The sequence below is a fragment of the Cottoperca gobio genome, chromosome 3 (assembly GCF_900634415.1).
Source record: "Cottoperca gobio chromosome 3, fCotGob3.1, whole genome shotgun sequence".
NCBI classification, from domain to species: domain Eukaryota; kingdom Metazoa; phylum Chordata; class Actinopteri; order Perciformes; family Bovichtidae; genus Cottoperca; species Cottoperca gobio.
The window spans coordinates 8770913-8793944 of record NC_041357.1 but is presented as its reverse complement, the minus strand read 5'-3'; the positions used below and the strand labels follow the sequence as shown (position 1 = coordinate 8793944).

The 23032-nt window shown below is 41.3% G+C and overlaps 1 protein-coding gene across 3 annotated transcripts in view; it reads right to left on the bottom strand.

Moving 5' to 3' along the window:
• Nucleotides 1–10378: 10378 nt before the first annotated feature.
• Nucleotides 10379–23032, bottom strand: part of mpped2a (metallophosphoesterase domain containing 2a) — a 72985-nt gene continuing 60331 nt past the window's right edge. For all 3 annotated transcript variants that reach the window (XM_029426618.1, XM_029426632.1, XM_029426624.1), the window contains exons 5-7: nt 14311–14426; nt 12898–13011; nt 10379–12253 (exon numbers count right to left, since the gene is read on the bottom strand). In XM_029426618.1, coding sequence (XP_029282478.1) covers nt 12135–12253; nt 12898–13011; nt 14311–14426 — 349 coding nt within the window. In that variant the 3' untranslated portion in view covers nt 10379–12134. The remainder of the gene's footprint in view (nt 12254–12897; nt 13012–14310; nt 14427–23032) is intronic.

Below are 23032 nucleotides of genomic sequence, written 5' to 3'. Positions count from 1 at the left end.
TGCCTCTTCCTTTATGGTTTTCTGAATTTTGCGTTTCAACGTGTGTGCTTATTGTTGAGATTGTGTTTTGTACTGTCTCCTGTGTATTTGTATTTTAAAAGTCCATCTACAGGCAATGCAAATTTGGTTAGGTTATAAATGCTGTGGTGTGTGGCATTTCTTTATGCTACGTACCTGTCCCTAAACAAACAAACATCTTAATAGAAAATATATCATAGATCACATACCTTAATGCAAAACTCACATCTGAGTTCTTTACCATGTTTACGCCAGAAAAAAAGCAAGTTTATTGCTCACCTGTGTTTCAGAGCAGATGGGGATATCGGTCCTTTCTCCCTCGTGCTCACAAAGACAGTAATTACACAGAAGGCCATTCAATTAAAAGAGGCTGTGCAGCTACATGGCTCATCACAGAAAAAGAAGAAAAAAAAAATCATGGCTAATTAAATGATTCAAACCTGGACTCGAGGCCACAGCACCGAGACACAGAGGAGGGGAGACGCTCCGAGCCAACCTTCAGCTGAATACTGAGAGACACAACGCGCAACTAAAGCAATAAAGATATGTTTTGCTCAGAAAATGGTGCTGTAAGTTTGATCCCACCAACATTATAACATAACAGTTCTATAGCAGCTGCAGATGGATGAACATGATCATGATAATAGTATAATACACTGTACACTACCATTCAGAAGTGTGTAATCTCCTGCCACAAAGCTCGATGTGTACAGTCAGACGTCTGAGAGGACTCCTCTATATTTCTGAATGGTCTTTCTTGCTTTCAGGTTGTAAAGTCCTCTTTACAAATAGATGTTATTTTCTATGTTTGTTTTGTACATGGAGAACAAAACGCTGTTCGATGGTTCAACCAGACTGACAATAGAAAGAGCAGAAAGACAAAGATCCCTCTGAGCGACAGTTCAACAAGAACAGAAGAAAGCTGGAATAAACAGGCAACGTGTTGTGTTGGAACTAGTTCAGGTAAATCAGCTGAACATGCTATGTACTGACAAATCACCAGTGGCGGACCGTGCATTTGACACCTAGGCCTTCAGTGATGTCCTACACAGTCCTACTTGAATTATTCCACCTCTTGATACCATCATTATGACGCCATGGCTCTAGAAACTATACATTTAGACAGAAACGCAGTATAACCGGGCGTTGCATCACCCTAACAGCAGAGTTATATTAATATTTACGAAACATTTAGTTGTAAATAGCAGGTATTCCCAGCAGTACAATGTGCAGTGCCTCTCGGAGGCTGTGAGCCGGGGGTACCGCTCGTAGTTAGTGATTTGAAAGTGGCGGACAAACCCTTTTCCCAGCTGTGATAGGATCGCTAGCGTCGGGGTTAGCGTCGATGTCTATCTTTTCTTGAAAAGTTCGTCTTGAAAATGGCGTTGTAATTATATCTGCGACCAAATCGATCTCTTCTCCTCCTTCAGCCATTGTGGGTTGAAAAAAAACAGCTTGTAGAAATCTACCCAAATTAGCTCGTTCAGTTTGTTAGCTCTGCATAGCTCTGCCTCTCAATAGTGCGTATCCAATCAAAAGACGTGGACGTGCTGACGTTATCGTACGCCTGCTAGCTGGCCCTGATTGGTTAACGCCACAGTTTTGTTTCTGTTCACTTTAAGCTACAGGCGCCCGCACTGTTGATTCTGAAGGCCTCAGGGCAGATCTCTTGGACCCTGGCAACACATCATGGCTGAAATATGATTGGATAAAAGCTCTAACATAAAGGTCCAGCCCTCCAAATCTCGATCTGAGGCTGGAAGCAGCGCAACCAAGAGGAAAGCTATGAAATGAAGAGAATAGACTATGGGGAATAATTTAATACATATTTGTGGAAAGAATATATCAAAATTAAATGTATATTCTGATGATGTTTAGGCCAGCAGAGAAGGCCTTGCTGGCCCTGACGGCCCACCACTGCAAATCACAGTTTAACCTCTTCAACGTAACCACTGAGTAAACTGCAGGCGGCCAAAAGAAAAATGGACAAACTCAATATTTAGAGTCACTTGCCCAAGTGCCAACATTTTTCTTCCCTGTCATGCAACACTGTGGGGACATTGCTGACATTAAAGATTCAATCATTTGATTCTTCTTTGGGGGCTGAATTTCAAATGTAAATAATACCTTTGGTGTCTAAACTATACTGTTTGTTTTAATCTCTGTTAAAATAGCCATTATTGAAGGAAAGAAGAAAAACATCAAAACAACAAGTGATTTTCAACGGTTGTGTGTTTACTATATACGACAGAACAGTTAAACATGCAATTAGGGATTTTAATAGCCACTTTTGGACAGCAAGAAACAGCATAAACACAATACTGAACTTTTCTCATGGTCGTTTAAAAGGAGTAATGTGTAATGCCTGGCCACAGACTCCAACAAAACAGGGGTCAGCATCTAAACTCTACTACTGGCTCCAGACAATCAGACTTTACAGTCATCATCAGTTATTACAAAAAACTGAAACGCCAACTACTAAACAGCAGGACAAGAATATGCCAAATTCGACCAAACTGCTTAAACTCTAAAAGTTTAAAAGGAGAGCGCGGAGAGCCGGCTCCGGAGACAGGACCTTCAGCTCGTATCCAGACAGCGCAGACCCGTCGGGAGTCACAGCAGGCTGGTGGAGCTCTGCGTCAGCTCTGTGTCAGCAGTTGCTTTGCCGTGGAATTTAAAAAGTGTGCATGAGATGAAATCTATACTGTATCTTTGGTTTTAACCAAGTCTGTTGCATCCATCTTTCAATTCCTGGTCTGCAGCATTAACACTGTAAAGTGAAGAGCTACTCACATAATGGAGACTTCAAACATTTCACATTCTCTGGTCAAATGTCTTAAAATTCACTGTGTGGTGGAGAAAAGAGAGCGGCTGGGTAAACAACTGTGACACAGAGGTTATCATACTCAATTAAGCGAGATAGAAACAGATCTTTTGTCATGTGAGGGCAGAGGGGCCGAGGGTGAGGCGGCGTCTCATGTCGAGTGGCTGCTGCTAACTCCCAGGGCAAACACAATTAACACCGTGTGCCATCTAGAACAGCCGTCGTGCGTCTGAGTCAAACTCTGAAATTCAGAAATAACTGTAACACAACAACAATGAGAACTCTTAAAATGTCCATTCTTTTGGTGTAGTCACATTTCTTTTATCTTTTTTTTTTTTGTAGTGGTTCCCTACATTTATCCACAAATACCTTTAACCCTCATCCTAACAATGTGTTTAACACCCAATAATAAACTATTGTAAGAAACAACCGTCATCGCAAATGTGAATATATTGATATTGATATATTTCTTCTCAAAACATTATTAGTTGTGTAATTAATGTCATCTGAAGAAAAGAACAACAGATTATTGTTATTTTAGGAGTTACAGTTAATTTGCATATTGTGTAAAAGGAAAATAGACCGAGCGCGTGAGGAAATCTGTGTCTCCCTCAAAACGATGAAGTGCCCCCACACCCTTGATAGTGTGTGTGATACCTTAAATAAAGACCTTTGACAAACATATTATCCGTCTATTCTGTTGTATTTATCATGCATAGGCTGCAAATTAATGCTTTTGACTTTTGACCCAATTCCTATTCATCAAGCTAGCATCAGCTACGCCTACGTGTAAGCTGCTGTTAGAAATTACGAGCTTGTTGAATGAACGAATTAAAACATAAACACAAAGAATGGAAGTAAAAACCTAACCGTTAATTAAACCAACACTATGTACAGTGGTGAAAGAAGAACTCCTTAAGCACAATACTCCATAACAAATAAGTCTTGCATTTAAAGTCCAGAAGTAAACCAGACTAACATTAAAGAAGAAGAAGAAGAAGAAGAAGAAGAAGAAGAAGAAGAAGAAGAAGAAGAAGAAGAAGAAGAAGAAGAAGAAGAAGAAGAAGAAGAAGAAGCATGAAATAGAAATACTTAAGTTAAGTACCTCAACATTGCACTTAACTACCGTACTTGAGTAAATGTGCTTTTCTACTTTCCACCACTGAGTACAGTATGTATGGATAAAAAGAAAAGAGGAGTATGACTCCCAAGTATAACTCTAACCTCGGCCTGACTTGCTGCCAAACTGTGTGGATGTAGAGACTCTGTTTCCATTTTGACGGCTGATCGATCATTACATCATTGAAACCAACTAAACATCAGGATTATCAGGATAAAAGAAACAACCTAATAAAAAAAAGAAGTTGTACAAATCTACCCGTTCCAGTGCTTTCCAAGTTTTGCAGTTTGTTTAATGACTTTTTGAGACTTTGAAAGATTATTTTTAGAATATCTTCCCGTTTTTCTCCTATATTACCATAAACATTATCCAAAAACACATTGTGAGCAGAACCAGAGCCAGAAATGATTACATTTCGTTGCTCTAAAGCACAAAGAAAAGGCCAATGTACCTCAGGCTCCATGGCTTACTCGGGGTGAGTTGCCTCAGCTGTTGAGCCAGTTCATGATGTAGGCTGGGGAACACTTGTTTGTTTTTTCAAGCTTTTGCCAAACCTCTGCCTCGCCCTGCTGACCCTCCCAGCACTGTTGTTGGCATCCTCTGGCTCTGGCTGCACCCTTCCAGCCAACGCAGTCATAATGCTCCCCCATATGGCAGACAGCATCTCCTGCTGAGGGACTCCTTCACTCCTATTAATACACACAGTGTAATAAAGGGCTCAATTGAATTAATCAGCTTCAAGACATTAATCAGACATTAATGAAGTATTGACCTCTGCACCGCACTTCTGTTCACGGTGTCTGCCTGCCTGTTTACGTCTAGAGTCGCATCGACCTGCTGCTCCGTTTCTTGGAATGTTTTTTGTTGAAAATCTCCTGATTTTCACTCAGCGTTAAAGCTGAAGCTGCTTCAGAGTTTTCTGTACGATGAGCCAACAGCAACGGCTGTCAGGAAGCAAACAAAGGCACTCAGAAGAAAAAACATTTAATCAGAAAAACAGACATTTTCAATGCCAATATATGGATTTGTTGTGAAACATGGTGAATATGTTAAGCATGAAATTTCATTCCTGACCTTGGGTTTGGTGGGTTGACAAATTGTTCTTAGCTCAAGGCCCTCTTGTCGTTTTTTCCTGAGCTTTTTTTCTAACATGAGGTGCAATTGAAAGCTCTAGAAAAAGCTAATAAGTGGCCCCTTGAGTTAAGATCTATTTTTGTTGAATGCCTCCTACAGTCACCGTTTTGATATTTCGTGGTTTTGTATAACAAAGATTTCTCATGTATGTTTTCAGGTAGCCAAACTTTTGTTTTAGCTTTGTGAGATAATTAAAAAATGTTTTTAAGCCCAAGCGCACTAAGAAATTGTCTTATTTCTTAGGGGAGCATTAAGCTTTCCATTTAAAAAAGAAATCAAACTACCACAATTGTAGATACAAAGTTTGTAGATGTGAGCAATACTACATTTGCACCACTGACACTACTTTTATTTGTAACTCCTTGTAACCACAACTTACAATGTAGAAGATCAGTGGTGAGGTCCCGCCTACACAGAGCAGGACATCTTGCTAATGAGGTGGAGGATAGAGAGAGTTTGAGGGGAACTCCAGCTCAATGGATGTATAGAGCGAATAATAACAATCCTCCCTGAATTTAAGACCAGGTCAAACGCTGCTCCATGGACGGCCAGGAGCATGCCACTGGACTCCTCTTTGAATTCTCCTCTTTGAAGATTACTATTTCAAAAACGTTTTTTACTTGTTTTGGTTTGTGCACAAACTCAGATAGAAAATTGAAGAATCTGTATCCAAAAAAATGGGAAGGGTGGAAATAAAACAGTTAACATGGAGCAGGAAAAAGGATGCAGGCAGGCATGAACAGGTAACAGGCTTCCAGGGTACCAGAGGCTCCAAAGCAATGGCACAGCAACAAAGACAATCTGGCAACTAACTGAGGTAAAGGGGATCGTTTATGTAGCCTACTGACAGCGCTAATGAGGGAACATAAAGAACAACAGGTGGGCAGGGAAGATCGGGTGATGGGAATGACAGGACTACTGCAGGGCAGGAAGGAGTGGCTGGATGTGTCAGGCGACTTGGACAGGTGTCTGAGTCTGAGAGCATTCTGATGGACAGGTCTAGAAATGGAAATGAAGGGGGCTGTGGAAGTGGAGGGAGGGAGGGAGAGGCAGAATGTGACAAATGCTGTAATATAAACATAATGATTAGATTTTACAAAACTTTTTAAAATGTATTTATGACATCACCTGCAACAGATTGAGGGAAAGCTGGTAAATTGACCTTTGAGTTGAAGTTTTTTGCCTCCTGTTTAAGTGCTAAATTCATATGTAAAACTAGAATGGCACTCAGAGAACACATACCTCCAACAAGGCCAATGGTGCATTCAGATGCTGCTTCCAGAGTAGCACAGTGCTTCCAGTGTCACAACTAATTAACATATTAATGTTGCCCAGTATTTTATAATTTGTTAATGCGGAGATTTTCCAATCAGAGGAAAAGCTACACTGACATATTTGATTGTCAAGGATTTTGATTGTCCGTTGAGCAATGTTCTTGATTAGTGAATAATGGAACAATGGTGCCCAACAACTGTAATTACATGTCATTTTCTAAACTCCACACAAACTAATCAATGAGGCGCTTCCAAAACGGTGGCAAAAAAAGAGAGCGACAGGAGAGCGAAAATCAAGAAAGAGGTAAATGATATACCATTAGACAAATGTAGCTTTTGTCTCTGCGGAGATGTAAAGAAACAGCGGAGGTAGTAATCATCTCCCGTCATTCAGCCGATCCACTTGTGATAATCATGTATTGTTAACGGGGTTGGAGGGTCAATTCTCTTCCAATTTAATCAGCTCTCAGAGATTCCTTTAAAACTCAGAATGTAAAGAGAAATGACAGCATCAATCCATTCTGCAGGGGAAATAATTAACTTGAAAAATAATTAGGAAAGTTCTACAATTAACCAATGAACTTTCTATTTAATTTTACACTTGGAACTGACTAAATTAAAGCTGAACCAATGCCTGCCTGATTTGCATATGGCGTATATCCTCAATATATTCACATTTCTGTCAGAAAACTCTAAATTACAATGTGTCCATTTTGATTTTGAAAAAGCTCTCAGGAGCTTATTTATTTCACTTCCAAATATTTTCCTTGAATAAACAAATAATGTAAACTGTAATAATAAAATACTTTGTCTAAAAACATGTTTAGTAAGGCCACATGGGAAAGATGAGCGCATGGAAAGCATGACTCTGATTTAGAGAATTATTTCATACCAACTCCACTCGTGCCAAATGAGCTCCAGATTACAACAAAACCACTGGTGAGCAATTAAGTCCATATAAACACTGCATGCAGAGTGCTGGCACCAGAGTAAGCCACACACACACACGCGCACGCGCAATTACACACACACGTACACGTGCATGTACACACACAGGTTGATATGGTGTCAGCCTTCACCGTGTCTTGCCCCGTATCCATCAGCAGCAGACGAAGGCTAACCCGACAAACACCCAATAGCACCTGCAGCTGCCTGTGCAAGGATAATTAATACAGCCAGCAATTTGGCAGAGCTATAAACATCCTGACGCTGAGACATGAAAGGGTGACTGGTGGAGAGACTATCACTAACAGACGAGCAGGATAGAGAGAGGATAATCCAGGAAACATAACAGATTCCTCTGACAGACACAAAGACGCTAATAAAGTCAATTTAATTGTTTCTGTCGAAGGAAAAATCCACTTAAAAGATCTCCAGTTGCTTTTCTGAAAAGACAATTCCAATTTGTTGATATACATTTAGGTGCTAGTAGCATTTTAACAAGCCTTCAGTTATCATGTTTCAAATGTTGCATACATTTAGCATTTAACGTTTAGCTTGTTTGCATTCTAATGTTTATTTTGTAATGTTTAAAATATTAGTATTACAGTATATTCAGTATGTATGTACTACTTTAATAATTACTCAGCAGCAAAAATTTAAAAAGGAATTAGTTTTACTTTACTTTGCAAAGCTAAACCAGTAAACCCAATAAAACAGCGAATAAACCAACCCCCAAATCTGTCAAAGTAACAGAGCGCTACTGGGATTAGTAAGTGTAATATAAGTACTGAATATGAAATTGTGACCCTTACACTACTCATTACAAACATCTACTGCCCAACACTAATCTTAAACTAACCAGAGGTCAAAGTCGTACTGAGTAAAAATAAAAAAATTGTATGTAAGTAAAAACACATACAGTAATAAAAGTATAAGCATCAAGTACTCGTTATGCAGAATGGCTCATTTCAGAATGATGTATACAGTATATAAATATTACTGGAATATAATTATTGACACTTTAATGTTGCAGCTATGAGTATATTTATATTAACAATCTGAAACTGTAAAGTACATAATGATGTCAAATATATGTAGTGAAGTAATAAGTAAAAAAACGTAAGTACAAATATACTTAAAATATCACTTATTGCCCACCTCTGTAACTAACACGCTAATGCTAACAGGTTCAATGAGAATATTAGCTTGTTAGCAGCATGTATCACATTACCGCGCTAACTAGCATGGACTGTTTTCTTGTTAGCATTCTAATGATTAGCACGTAACGTTGACATTTTAGTGTGTTAACATTGTACTGTTAGTATGTTAACAAGGAGATGTTTAGCATGTAACATGTTGGGGATATATATTAAGGACCTATAGTATGTTAGCGCCTGTGTTAAAAAGGCTGCAGAGACACAACATGTGCAGCATTAAAGAGTCCGTACGCTTTCACACCCACACTAAGAGGTTGGAGGAACACAGCAGAGCCGGAGCAGCCGTGTCTCCTGCTGTTCATCTGCGGCCTATGTTAATATGATTAGACTGGATTATGGTAATGTGCAGGGGGATCTGGTGGGTGTGGGGCGATGCTTTGCTGCTCTCGTTTCGGGGAATAGTTAATTGGTTGGGTTGCTTTGATGTTGTGATGATGAGAGAAGGGGGTTGGTGGGAAAGGCTGGCATAGGCGCCCAACAACTCAAGCCCATTTTATTTTTGGCCTACGAAGGATCTGTGCTGGCCAGTGTTGAAAAGGAATGAAACCTGATGAAACCAATGGGAAATGATGCAGATCTGGAGATTCACATTGTGAATATGCAGATAACAAGTATGGGTGGGAAACACAGGGCACATTTTTATTCTCTCATGTTGAGTAATCTGTTGACGTGAGTTTTGTTTGTGGTCCGTTACGAGGTTCTTTAAATCTTCAACATGTAATGATCAATTAGCATAACAATGTTAACGTCACTAGCTGATGCGTCTTTAGTAGTGGATACAAATAAACAGCACTTTCACAACTAAGCCGGCATTTTGGCATGATCTTTTTAAATAATTTCAAATAAACCTCACAGCTGGAGAGGTCAAAAGTATGCAAAAAAGAGTCACATTTCAGCTTTCACGTTTTTAATCTGCAGTCACAGCGGGTGAAAAGCTGCTGCTGCTTCACCGTCTTGATGTTCTTCTGTGGGTCAAGACTTTTAAGCATGTTGCTCTTCTGGCCTCGGCACAATCAGGCACAGCAGGTGTTCTCCAAATAAGAGGCAAAGCGTGCTGTGATATTGGGCTATGCAGATGATTATACATTTACATACTTTAAACCCAAGTATACAAATGGTTCTCATAAGTAGGCCAAGCCTGCTGGGACTAGACCATGAACATCAATATTTTCATGTCATGTGTTAATAAAGATTTTGCTCATGTCAAAAGAGCAACATGTAAATGTAGTGGTTACTTGAAACAAATAAAGTATTATTCTATTAGCAGCTCGCAGACAACAGAAACTCTTCTTTTACGTCGCAACGAAATGCAAATATATCAGCTCGGTTTAAAACAAATCTCGACATGTAACAATCGTACAGCAGCAGCATTTCCCACCAGTGTGCCCTCCAATCACACGACTTGGAATCAAGTCATGGATGTGCTGACTAAATCTAAAAATACTTGCAATGAATCGCACATCACTTGGACCTGAGCCCAAACATGAAAAAATACATTATTAAATCGTAAACAGCGAGCCAACTCTCCCTTTCCCCTACAATGGATTCATGTTGAAACAATCTGACAGCAACAATTCACTTTGTGCGGGAAAAAAAGGTGCTTTGGCGGTGCAGAGCCGCAGACAGACAACCGGTGATGCCGCCGCTTATCACATTCAGATGTAAAAACTGAAATGGAAGCCAAAGATTGAAAACATGCAGAGCAGAAATGACAAATGATTGTAATTTGGTGAAAGAAAAAGAACAAATAGGATTGGTACAAGTACGCAAGGAATGGATTGAAACATTTAGGACTAAACCTGGACTGGGAAGTTTGGTCACATTTTAAAGATTAAAAACCACAACAGAATTTGATAAGTAAAAATCTTGCAATTTTATTTGCATATAAAGGCAGCTAAATATATCACAATGAACTGAAAGAGAGAACTAACATTTCCATGAAGAGGGATACAATCAGAGAAAGAGCGAGAGAGGAACAGAGCACGGAAAGAGCATTTACAGCGGCAAAGTTGTGACAACTATTGGCAACATTTTTTTGTGCTAGCAAGATTGCATTTACACACAGTGCAAAATTAGAAAAAAGAAAGCAATAAAAACACAAATACGATCAGATTTACACTTTAAAAGGACAACTTCACCAGGTTTAGGCAGGTGTGTTGTTGGGAGCAACCAGCACCTGTTGGATTGTGACTCTGACACATTTTCCTCTCTCATCCAAAATGAATGTCTACCCTACTGGGAGAGTCGATACAAAAAACATTAAAGAAACGTCTGAAGAGCGTCTGATGGGAGCATTAAAGAAACATGTCAATTATACAGGTGCATACAGAAAAAATGCACCAGATTTTCTTTTTTTCCATCAAACACAACTTTTAGTACAGATGTTTTACAACATGAATATATAATATATATATATATTTTATACATACATTTTCCAAATTAGATCAGAAATCCGTAACGCGATGTTACAAAGTTAATTTTTCGGGGCTGTAATTTGATAGCTTTCTGTCCCTGCGTTAGTCAGGTGTTGCTTTGCGGGGTAATAAATAAGGACTTTTCTCCGAGCTCGCAGAGAGTGGGGCTCTAGCTGAGAACATTAAAGCTAGTTTAAGGCAGCGTCCCCGTCAGCCAATAAGAAAAGAGGAACTGACGAGAGAAAGAAAGAAGAAGATCTAAACACAAAATATCAGATGATACAACATAAAACAATGGCATCCATTGTCCGGCCAATGCAAACCAAACAAAGAAATTGTACAAATTCACAAAGCATCATTTATCTTACAGATCTGACCAATATTTATCAAGAGCAAGATTGTTTAACCACAAAATCCCTCTGAAAAAGGAGAATACCGGTTTCACCTTCCGCCCAAATTCATTCGTCGTTACAAACATGTAGATTTGATCAGTTTCTTATTTATTTTCTATACAAATTTTCCAAATTAACGAAGACATGCAGATGTTATGGAACCAGAGAGGACAAGAATGTAAATATTTCCTATGTCCTGTGATCATGAAATCTTTGTGATTTTCTACATAACAAGCTAATTGAAAAATATTGATTTGTGATCTCCAGAAAATTACCTGGTTATGTAGAAAATAACTTCATGATGTCATGATCCAGAAAACAAAATTGCCTTAAATCATCGCTCTCGACTAAGGCAACGTATTTAGTAGAGATTATTTCCTGGATGATGTTTCCATTTCCTTCTGTAGCTTTGAGGCGATTAACAGGAAGTGGAGCGTTGAGTAGTGGTGATAAAAAAGACTGAATGAGAAACATTCTTGTTCTTCTGGAGGAAAACCAGCGCTGATATCTAGAACACGCTGACCGTGGGAAGAAAAACTAAACTCCGACAGGGAAACCAGCATTGTTGGCACAATTAGAAAAAAACAATAAAACGCACACCGGTATTCTCCTTTAACCCTCCCAGACAAACTCCCCACCCCGACCCACGTCTCCAAATCTTCTCAATCTCAACAACAGCTTGGAGAAGACCAAAAGCTTGCAAAGAAACACTTAGAATTTTTTTTTTTTAACTTGACATATTTATAGAAAAAAAGTTGTTTATAGTGCCCGTGACCCTCCCCGCCCCCGCCCTCTGGTCTCAGGAGCTGGAGGGGTTGGGCAGGTCGAACACGATGGGGGGGTTCGTGGGCTGGAAGCTGACGGTGCAGGTCGACGCGTTGATGAACGACGTGAAGCCGTCTGTCATGATCCCGTAGCCTGAGGAGGGAGGAGACAAGCCTCAGCAACATTCAAACACCTCAGAAACTACACGCTTTTAATAAATTGTTCCCACAAATCTTCAATTTGTCTGCTAAATATACATATTTCTTTCACTCAATTTAGAAATGTGTCCTCTTGACTTTACGTAAAGTATTTCCGTGAATTGAAGTGTTCATTTATCACCTTTATTCCACTTTCTCCTCTTCGCTCGGGTTTTATTAGTTATTCATTTGTGTTTTGGCAACTAAACACAACGACATCACTTCAGTGTTTAAAGAGATTCTTTTGGCATAATGACTTGAATTATTTTGCGGAGACAGAGCTCTGTATAGCTAAAAATATACAATAAGTATTAGGATAACTAGAATAAACATTTTTATTGAACGCTCCAACAGACAGACACTGCTGATGGTACAAGATCCTTTTCATGCAGCGGTGCATCACGCTATCGTACAGACTATAAACATTATTTTCCTGTAAGTTCACCAGAATAAATGAGGATACACAGTTAATCAGACCAAAGCCAGACAACACATGTATGACAGCTACTCACTGAACTAAAATACAGAAGTTAAAGTAAGCAGAGGTCTGAAGGGATTCCTCTGAACGTCCGTGTGAGATGCAGGTTTTATTCTCAGTACCTTCGTGAATGCCTCCGAAGGCATGAAGTTTGGGTCGCACCCTCTTCTGGACCGTGTTGAGCAGCTCCACACAGCCGACCCGCTGCAGCTCCTTAGGAACCCAGTCTCGGAAACCTACACAAACAGACACGTCCGTCGTTACAACATTCTCAGTTCCCCCGGACAGTCTTGGTGTGGTTTGTCAATTTACCTCCATTATGCCCGACCCATCAGCAATGTGGATGTACAGAAATGTAACACATGACCCTAACTAGACGAGTTGAAATGAAGCAGCAGCAGAAAAACCTCACTGAGCATCAAAGAAGTCAAACTTAAAGAACTAAATTCTGAACATTTCATTTTAATTCCCACAATGAGTAAAGTATGTGAGCTGCAGTACAATAAGACCACTCTTTGATAGCCATCCCTGAAGTTTTAGCGATTCTGATTTCAATTTCTCGTACTGAATGTTGTCGTATGATTTGAGTAAGAAAATAAACAGTTTTTTAAAATTTGAGGAGATTCAGGCTGGCAATATGCCGTCATTTATCCTAAATGCCAAAGCAGTTTGTGATTATTGTTTGTTAAAAATGTACAATGTAGATATTCTCTCATATCTTGCCAAGCACAAGCTGGAAGTCTGCAGTTTCCTGCTGCATCACTACCGACTTACTTCAGCTCATCTAAACTCCTGAGCTCTGTGGTCAGCCGGCTCCTTTATATTGGCACCTTTTATAGTTCAGAACCAGCTCTTGATAGTCAAGTCAGTAAATAAGTGAAAAGCTCACTGCCTTTTCATTTGAATCTAACATCACTCTTAACACATTCTGGCAGATGAAAATCGTTCTTCAGATTTCTTGCACAGTCGTGCAACCCTGAATTTTTTTTCCATTTCGGGTTTTCCAGTTTTGGAGAGCCGTCCTTGCATCTTCAACGTCCCCCTCCCTCCCTCCCTCCCCAGCTCTGCTCTCCTCTGCTACGGTCTCTCTCCAATCGTTTGCAGCGTCTGTCACACTGGTGCAAAATCGAGTTTCCATGCAATCAAACGGCCACAGCGGCTGCCGCAGCAGCAGCAACCCTCCGTAGGCGAGAGGGAAGGAAATCACTCAATAAAGCCAGATGGAGAGCGGCAAAGAAAAAAACAACTGGGTCCCAAACAACTAGAAGGAAAACTGAATCAGTCTGTAGTGAAAACCAAACAATATGTATTTTCTTTTTCATAAAGTCAAACACAATATTGAATCAGACCGTGTGCTTCACTCTAGATACTGTTGGATTTGAATGAAAACAGTGTTGACTATAGCGCGCACACACACATCACACACACACCGCCTGCTGCGATGCCTCCAGTGACTCCATACAGATTTCAAATAATGAGGCACAACCTCATTAGATATGCTGATGAGGAGGCTGTGATTGGTTAATTGGATTCACCTAGCGGAGGTCCGTGGGTCATCAGGATGTCGATGCCTTCAGGGACGAGGTTCCATTTATCCAGCAGAGACTGACCCCGAGGTAGGTTGAACCCCCAGCCGTTAAACCACGGAGTCCTGCAGAGACGGAGGGAGAGACATCAGGTTAACGTTGACTCCGGAGACCAACTCTGCCAGGATTACGGCATAAAGCTTGAAATTGAATCAGGAAGCAAAATGTATTACTGATGTATTTTTCCTGTGTCCTTAATTCATGAATTCACTTCATAAACAGTTTTAAGACACTGATGCATGTTTAGGAACAATCAACTATGTCTCTTTCTGCCAGGTTGTCCAAGTGTTTGATACAAAAATCATTAACATAGGTCAATTGTATACACTTATAGTAAATTAAAAGGCTGTGCACATGTTTCACAAAGGCTGCAAGTTGTCATAAAGCAGGTTCATACAATGTCGACAATGCAAACTTAACACTCGATGGTGTGTAACTAAACAAAGCTTTTGTTTGGTTAGAGAAGCAGAAGACATTTAACTGATTGTCAGTTGGGGACAGTATAACCAGCTGTAAACACAAACTACATACATTGTAACCATATACATTTGTACAGCTAACACTTATTATTAACACTCTTATTTACACATCCAGAAGACACAGAGCAAAACGGTTAACCCTGTACACTCTCAGCATGTAGGGAAAATACATGAGATGGTTAAACATCGGTCAGACTGTTCGCCCGTCAATAGGGAGCGCTTGGATTGATGCCCCAGAGCAAGAGCTTTACATTCAAATTGTCACAATCAAGATTAATTCATTTCAGAAGCTGAAACTATACTGCTGACTATGCAGGCCTTGTAAAAAAAAAAAAAAAAAAAAGCAGTGCATTTCTAAACAGCAGGGAGCCACATCATGTGTCAACCCCCATCCCCTCTGCTACACAGGCTACAGATTGATTGACAGCAGCCGGGCCACCTCCGGCAGCCTGGATGGGAGTCTGCAGCTCCGGGGTGACAGGCAGCATCTCAGCCTGCCCCAGCAGACACAAAGAAAGCCGAGATGTGGCTGAGTGGGAATGAGGGATGGATGCAGGGGGGTGAAAAACGGATGAAGAAATAAAGCGAACCATGCAGAGGTTAGATGTAGGAGCGGGGGCGGGGAAACAGAGGGGAGAAAAAGAAATCGAGTCGAGGCTGGTTGATAAATTGAGCCTTCATTTATCACAATAGTTGTAATGGCAGAAGAAGGCTGACAACAGAGGAAAGGAAGATAGATTATCACCACATAATACCTCAGTATATAAGCTGACCTACTGCAAAAACACCAGAAAATAAATCTTTTAATTCTAATTTGAGTTTTGCAGCTCAGAGCAGCAGAATGAAAAGATGATTTTGACTCCGTTATTCCCCGGTTACTTTGGGACAGACCGCTGAGTTTGGACTATCCAGTCACTTAGCGATGGTGCTGCGTATGGTGTTTGACCGAGGGGAAATCAGGGCTCCACACATCAATAGGCTTTGTTACAGTGAGGGATAGATGCTCCGGCTAATCAATACTTACTGTTCCACAGTAGGGCCTGAGTGGGGCTCAGCGCAGCCCGAGCAGACTCGTGATGTGTAAAACATCTCAAAGCCTCCTGGTTCATGTTAAAACACAACCAAGTTCCTAAAGTGTCTCTGCCCAATGGTGTCTTATATTGATAAGACACCATTCATTTAGCGTGGCGAGAGAAAAGAAAGAGCATTATAATGCATCTAAGCAACGGCTCAGTCAGTTTGGGTCTGGTGCTTGAGCAGTATCGAGTGTTTGTGCGCTCCGACAAAGAGGCGGCTGCGGCAGACCTGAAGCCCACTCTTTGATTTGCTCGCTCAGTCGTTGCCTCGTTCTTTCGCTCAGGTGGAGAGCTGAGAAATGAGGTTAAAAATGAAATGTGAGGAGCGCACAGGGGAGTGAAGGCCACAGACTGAACTGATTAATTAGAACTAATCACACAAATCGGAGCTAATGGAAGTCTAATGGATTACTGGGAAGGCAAGCCACTTCATGGGTGGAAATAGCGCTGCTGCTGCTGCTGCTGCGGAGTGGAGAAACCTAGAAAGCAGTGAATCAGAGCCGAGCTGGCATGGTCGGCCGGCTGCACACAGAAAGCACGGGCAGGGTATTTGTCTAGCTCTGGTTTTGACTAATAGCAACAAGGCCAAACTTTGAAAAATGGCCAAACGCATTTATTTCCCCCCATTCAGAAAAATAAATTGTGGTTTCAGGCAGCACAAATAAATAAATAGCTGGAACGATTGATTTTGCTCGGTGTTTCACATGTTTTCTGCCACATAAACACATTCATCTGGGAGATGAAACATAACCCCTGACATGAGCCGTGGACCCGGAGCCAACCAAAAGGTCCTGACTGAATGCAGAGCAAGGCGCTGCAGCTCGACGCCACAATGGCCCCATTGTCGGCTGTCTGCCTATGAAATATACCTTCCATGCAAGTGCATTTGTTAACCTCTGCCAAGATTAATGACATCCCAGTCACATAAAGGAGAAGTTTTTTCCTGTGTGGCTGTGACACAAGTTTTATTATATTGTACTGCAGAGAGAGTGTGTGTGTGTGTGTGTGTGTGTGTGTGTGTGTGTGTGTGTGTGTGTGTGTGTGTGTGTGTGTGTGTGTGTGTGTGTGTGTGTGTGGTGGGCATCTGAGTAGGATGTAGTGTAGAACAGAATGTACAATGCCAGTGTCTCAGTCTGTTCTCAGAGTGTGTTTATGGAGATCAGCATGTGTGTGTGTGTGTGTGTGTGTTGTGATCCGACTACATTCGGAGCCCAGTCTTGCCATGACACTCGCCATCTGGAGCGCGTCGCTGTGGCAACAAAAGGAGAAGCGTCTTGAGGCAGGCACAGCGGGAAGTAAAACACCATCACGGAAATAGAAGCAAAAGTAAGAGAAAAATAAAAAGAAGGATGAAGGAGGTGATGATTAGAGAGAAGAGGAGAAGTAAACAACACGGGAAGGCGTGGAAACATGAAGTCATGTGTTTGTGTGCCGACGCCACAAGAGGTTTAAGAAACATCACGGAACCTCCAAGAAAACGTTCTTATAGAAACTATTTTTAAAAATACCCTTTGAACTCAAACAGCGACACACAAAACTAAACACTGCATCAAAAGGTCGAAAAGACGGTAACCATGGTAACAGGGACTTTTAACGATTGTCCCCCCCCAACCTCCCCTTGTGAATCAAACTGTGGAAACAGGTTAAAAATCTGCAGCCTGGGCCGGCAGTGGAGGTGAACCAGACAGAAGCCATTTAGCCCTCATGTGCAGAACGTCAATATTCAATTAGGCCGGTGGACATCATTAGGACGGCGTCAAAGTGTCTCTCTGGGCGTGACACCGCTCTTAACCTCTCTGCTCCCCCCCACCCATCTACTCTCTCTAGGTCCCTAGACAAGCTATGATACCCCCTGATACACCCCCCCTCAATGCATCATTTTAACAATTGCCTTGCACCTCACTGAATCAGCTGTTTAAAGGCAAAGTTTCTCTGACGTTTCTGTGTCAGTGACCCAGAAATCAGGTGCCGGCCGATAATTGTACATTCTCATTGTCTGGAAGTTTGAAATGTATTGTACTAATATGATCATAACATGTTATTGTTTTACCAACATGTTTCCTAATCATTTGGATTTAAAAACAATACAGCTGAAACATTTACTCCATTAGTCAATTTACAGAAGAATAATTAGCAGCTATTATCACAATCAATTAATCGTTCAAAGTCATTTCACGTTTTTTTTAGCTTTGCTACCTTTCTCAACATTGTATGTCATTATATTATAGACCAAACAGTTCATTGAAGCGGTGTGTTGGCAAATAACACGGTCTTGTTTTACACCTGGCAGTTACACAACCCCCATTTGCTAAAGTATTATGTATATATTATATACATGTATAATATAATATATGTATGTGTTGGCATCAATGAGCTCTTAGACATATTCTAGTCCTGCTAAATAAAAAATACAGTATTAATCCTAAACTACTGATCATGCTGCTGCGAGCCTCTGAGGTTGCAGATAGTCAGACTATTCTTTTTCCTCTTTCTGCGCACACGCACACGCACACACACACTTTCATTTACCCTGTGAAGAGCAGACTGTTTACCAAACACGGTGCAGACTCTCAGCCAGCAGTACAGACCTCACAGCAAACATTAAAGCTGGAAAGATGAGGAAAATACTGTCTGCCGGTCTCCTTCACGACACCTGTGAAACATGTTGGGTTAGGTTTCAGGGGCTCAGTTTTGATTATAGTCAGTCAGCCGTCTCTTTCTGAGCTAATACACCAAACTCTTTGAAATGTGTCCAGTGTGTGATCATATGCTTATGTCTATGAGCACTTTTGGTCTGCAGAAGAATAACATAAACAATGACACACACACACGGCGAGACAGAGCACTGTATGTGTTTTTGGTCGTGTTGAGAGCAGAGATAAGATCGAAACGTGTCTCAGGTAAAATATGATCCTCCACCTAAAAGCCGGAGAACAGCTGCACTCTGGGATATCAGCCCGGCGCTGAACACATGACGGGACGAACAAGATGCACCACGACCAGCCTAGAGATAACAGGAGAGAGGGGGAGAGTTGAGAGAGTATGTATGTGCAGGTCCAGCGATCCATCGTGTGTGACCTCTGAGTCAGAGCGGCCCCAGGGTCAGCGGGGGGAGGGGTCTAATTGATCAACCTGTCAGAACCAATGAGGAGGGCCATGTTAATGGGACTTTTATAAGCCCCACGGGATGCACCACCTGACACTCAGAGCTGTATGAGTATGTGCAAAGCAGAGTGCATGCCCCATGTGTGTGTACATGTGTGTCTGTGTAAAATCCCAGAGCCCAGGTAGCCTTATTAAAAGGAGCCAAGTGGAGACTCTGGCTGGGTTTTGACAAATGGCCTCTCAACACCAAGGCCACCTTTGCAAACTTTGGGGACGAGGTAGAAGGCGAAGTCACAAGGGTGAAGTAGCAGTGTATGTATGTGTGTGTGTTTGTGTGCTCTGCTCTGGCCCAGCACTAATAACCTGTGACTAGTGACTGATGGAGTGTGGAATGGATTAATCTCGCTGCAGTCATGCTGCCAAACGCAGAGGCGCTAAGGGTTAGCCACCAGACTTAGCCCGCTTAGGAAAGGCTACAACCATGGGGACGAGTTGGTTCAAACTCACACTCTCTCACACACACACACACTCTCTCTCTCTCTCTCTCTCTCTCTCTCTCTCCCCAGGGTTCGTGTCCACGCTGAGATGCAGCCAGCTGCAGTTTGACCTGGAGGCCGCTAATGTAAAACAACCGCTGCATCAGCCAGCAGACGCTTTGCAGCAAACACAGCTGCTCTCGAAGACCCGGCAGCTTCCAGCAATCCACTACATGCAGGTCCGAGTGCATGTGAAGACAGAGAGAGATGGTGAGTCGAAGAAAGAAAGAAAAAAAAAAGGAAGAGAAAAGGGCAAGTGCCCAATAATGTAGCAGGAAATGAGAGCAGAGATGTTCAGAGTGTATCCCCTGCCATCATTACATCTAAGAGACGTCCCCTTACATCCCCCCTCTCCCTTCAACACGCACACGCACACGCACACGCTCTCTCTCTCTCTTCACTCGCCGATACACTGGATTAGCACAGACATCATAGCTATCAAAGACTATAGTAACTGAAACTGCCTGTCTAGAAGTGTGACTCAATTCAGTTCAATTTACTGAGGAACTTCATTTGTGCAGCAGACAAATAAGACATATTTAACATGCATATAATTAAATACATACCTAATTCACATACAAAAGCTAAGGATAAAAACGTGGAGTAAAAGCCAGGGGCAAAATGACAAAGTGTAAAAACTATTTAAAACACAATAAAGTGTCTGTCTGCAGCAACGCACTTTTCTAGACTCAAAGTATCATTTACCCCCTCAAGGCATGAGGCATCTGCATCTGACAGGTTAAAGTTGTTTCACAGGGATCATCAAGTTTCATCAAATGTGTTCAATATTTCTATAAAGAAAATGCAATCCATCAGCAAAGTTCTAAAATAAAGTGATTTAAACTAAAAGTGGTGCCTTGGGAACAAATGGCCTCGTCACCAAACTAGCAAGAACCACAGGTGGTGTAGAATAACTTGCAGTACCTGAAGCTGATGACGTTTTTTATTTATTCTGATTAGACAGAAACTGCTTTAAAATAAATGCCTGTGCTACTACAACAAATACTCCACTTCACAGACATTCAAGACTTCCGTGTACAAAGCTGCTCTGGATGTAGCAGGTGGAGTTTGGGAGGAGCAGTGAGGTGCTATCGGAACACGGCTATGTCTACATGTGAACATGGAATCCAAACACTTTCAAATATGGACCGTCAGGAAGCCGGGCAGGTCTGAAGACCAGACTAATAACGAGGGGGGGCCCTATTCTGAGAACCTGTATGGGGGCAGGGGCCGCAGCCCATTCAACCTGCTCTGAGACATAGGGACAAGGGTCCCATTACCCTGCTCCAGCCTCGACCTCCGTGAACTTGATCCTGGGGAACAATGTAAGAGGGGGAAGGGTGGAAGTAGGGGGAGGGGTGAAGTGAGGCAAGGGTGAGGATAATATCTCTGGGAAATAAGTGAGCTTTCCTCAGTGACAATAACTGACAGGCAAGGTTTCATTTCCCAGCTCTGCTCCAAGGACCGGGGCGGAAACCTTTTTTCTACGGATTTCAAACAGGACAAGTTGAAGGTGAATCGAATGAACGCACTCCATTACACAGGTGTGTCTTTCAGGCTGTTTCAAAGCGGTACCCTTTTTCTGCTTTTCTTCCTCAGCACAAAGACTGCAGCTCCAGGTCTGCAAGTTAATTGAATTTTTTTTTACGCTGTTTGAACATCTCAAACTTTCATTTATGACATACAATACAGAGAGCAGAAAAGAGATGAAAGACATTTATTAAAAGGACCATTGTGTGTTTTGGCCACAGCTAGTCATTGTGACAATTCAGGCCCAACGCTGAAGGTCTACTGCTCTTCAGACACAAACAGAATTTCATCAGAAAGGAAAGAAAAACAGATATTGAGATGCTTTGACATAAATTAGCCCGGAGAGGTGACATTAGAAGTTTGGCCATTCAGACTTCAAATGTTTTTTACTAGAATAAAAAGCCAGACTGTGAAAACTAAAATCATTCACTATTCAATACATTGTCGACCATTTCTCTATCCTACACTGTATTCATGTTCTAGGCTGCAGGACATGCTTTGTCATGTTAGCCTTCCTTCCCTGCAATAGCATTGTTGGACATTACAAAAAATATCAAAATCAATGCGGCAGAACGAGAGATATCGTCTTTTGTAATCCAAATACGTTTGATTTTTTTGTCAAAACCTGGCGTCTACATTTGGCTGGGAGTCCATATAATGCTTTTAGTAGAGTGCCAGCTACATTTTTTTTTAATTGTCCCGACTTCTAGTCAGAATTGATCAGGAAGTCGTCACTGTTGATGAAACACTCCCAAGCTTCATGCCAGCAATTTTCTGCCTAAAACAAAGGCAGCTTCACCCACAATTCAACTCCATCACCAACAGTTCAGTCGGAAGAGCCGAAAGTAGACTCGAGCCGCACTTTCAACTGCTGGAACCTGGAAGCATCTTAACAAATCTTAATTGTTATACATTTCAAACCTGCATGCAGCTCAGAACTGGTTGTTGAACTTAGTGCTCGTTGTTTATTTAAGATTTAAATAAAAAGAGAGAAGTTTCTATTTTATTAAAAATTGCAAATTATATCCCGACAATGGCCAACACTCAGCATTAGTAACTAGAACAGTCTTATTATTTAAATATTTTATAACATAAAAGGTGCCCTGGCTTTGTTTCACATCACAGCTTTCACACTAGTTAATATGAAACTAACATCCTTAACAAAGCTCACTACCAGCTGTCTGGTCATATTAATACTCACATTCGTCGAGGTACTGGCCGAGGATGTGGAGGTGCGGCCATATTTGACTCAAACCTCTTGATCAATCCTAAGCCTAAACTAGAACTCTTTTGAAAGCCTTGTAGAAAAGGTTAGGAAGGAGTAAAGCCAGTTTTATTTGTTACTGTGTACCGCCCTCCCTTATTGTAGGTGACTGTAATATTCATGTGGATGTTGATAGTGACATCCTTAATAATGCGTTTATCTCAATATTAGATTCAATTGGGTTTAGTCAGAATGTACATGAACCAACTCACTGTTTAAACCACACTCTGGACCTTGTTCTGGGATATGGTGTTGAAATTGAAAGTTTATCAGTGTGTCCACATATCCTCTTTTATCAGACCATTTTTTAATAACTTTTGAAGTCCTGTTACTGGACTACAAGCCAGTAGGCAAAATATCCTACGCTCGATGTCTATCTGAAAGTGCTGTGACTAAATTTAAGGAAGTGATTCCATCAGCACTTAATTCAATACCAGGACTCAATATCAATATAACGGAGGACTCCAATGCTAACTTTAGTCCCTCCCAAATTAATCATCTTGTTGATAGCGCTGTAAATGACGTTCCACTAAATTGGAAGAACCTCGTTTAGTCTGGTTAGATCATCTTAAAACGTATAAGAAGGCTCTCCGTAATGCCAGAGCAGCTTATTACTCTTCCTTAATAGAAGAAAATAAGAACAACCCCAGGTTTCTTTTCAGCACTGTAGCCAGGCTGACA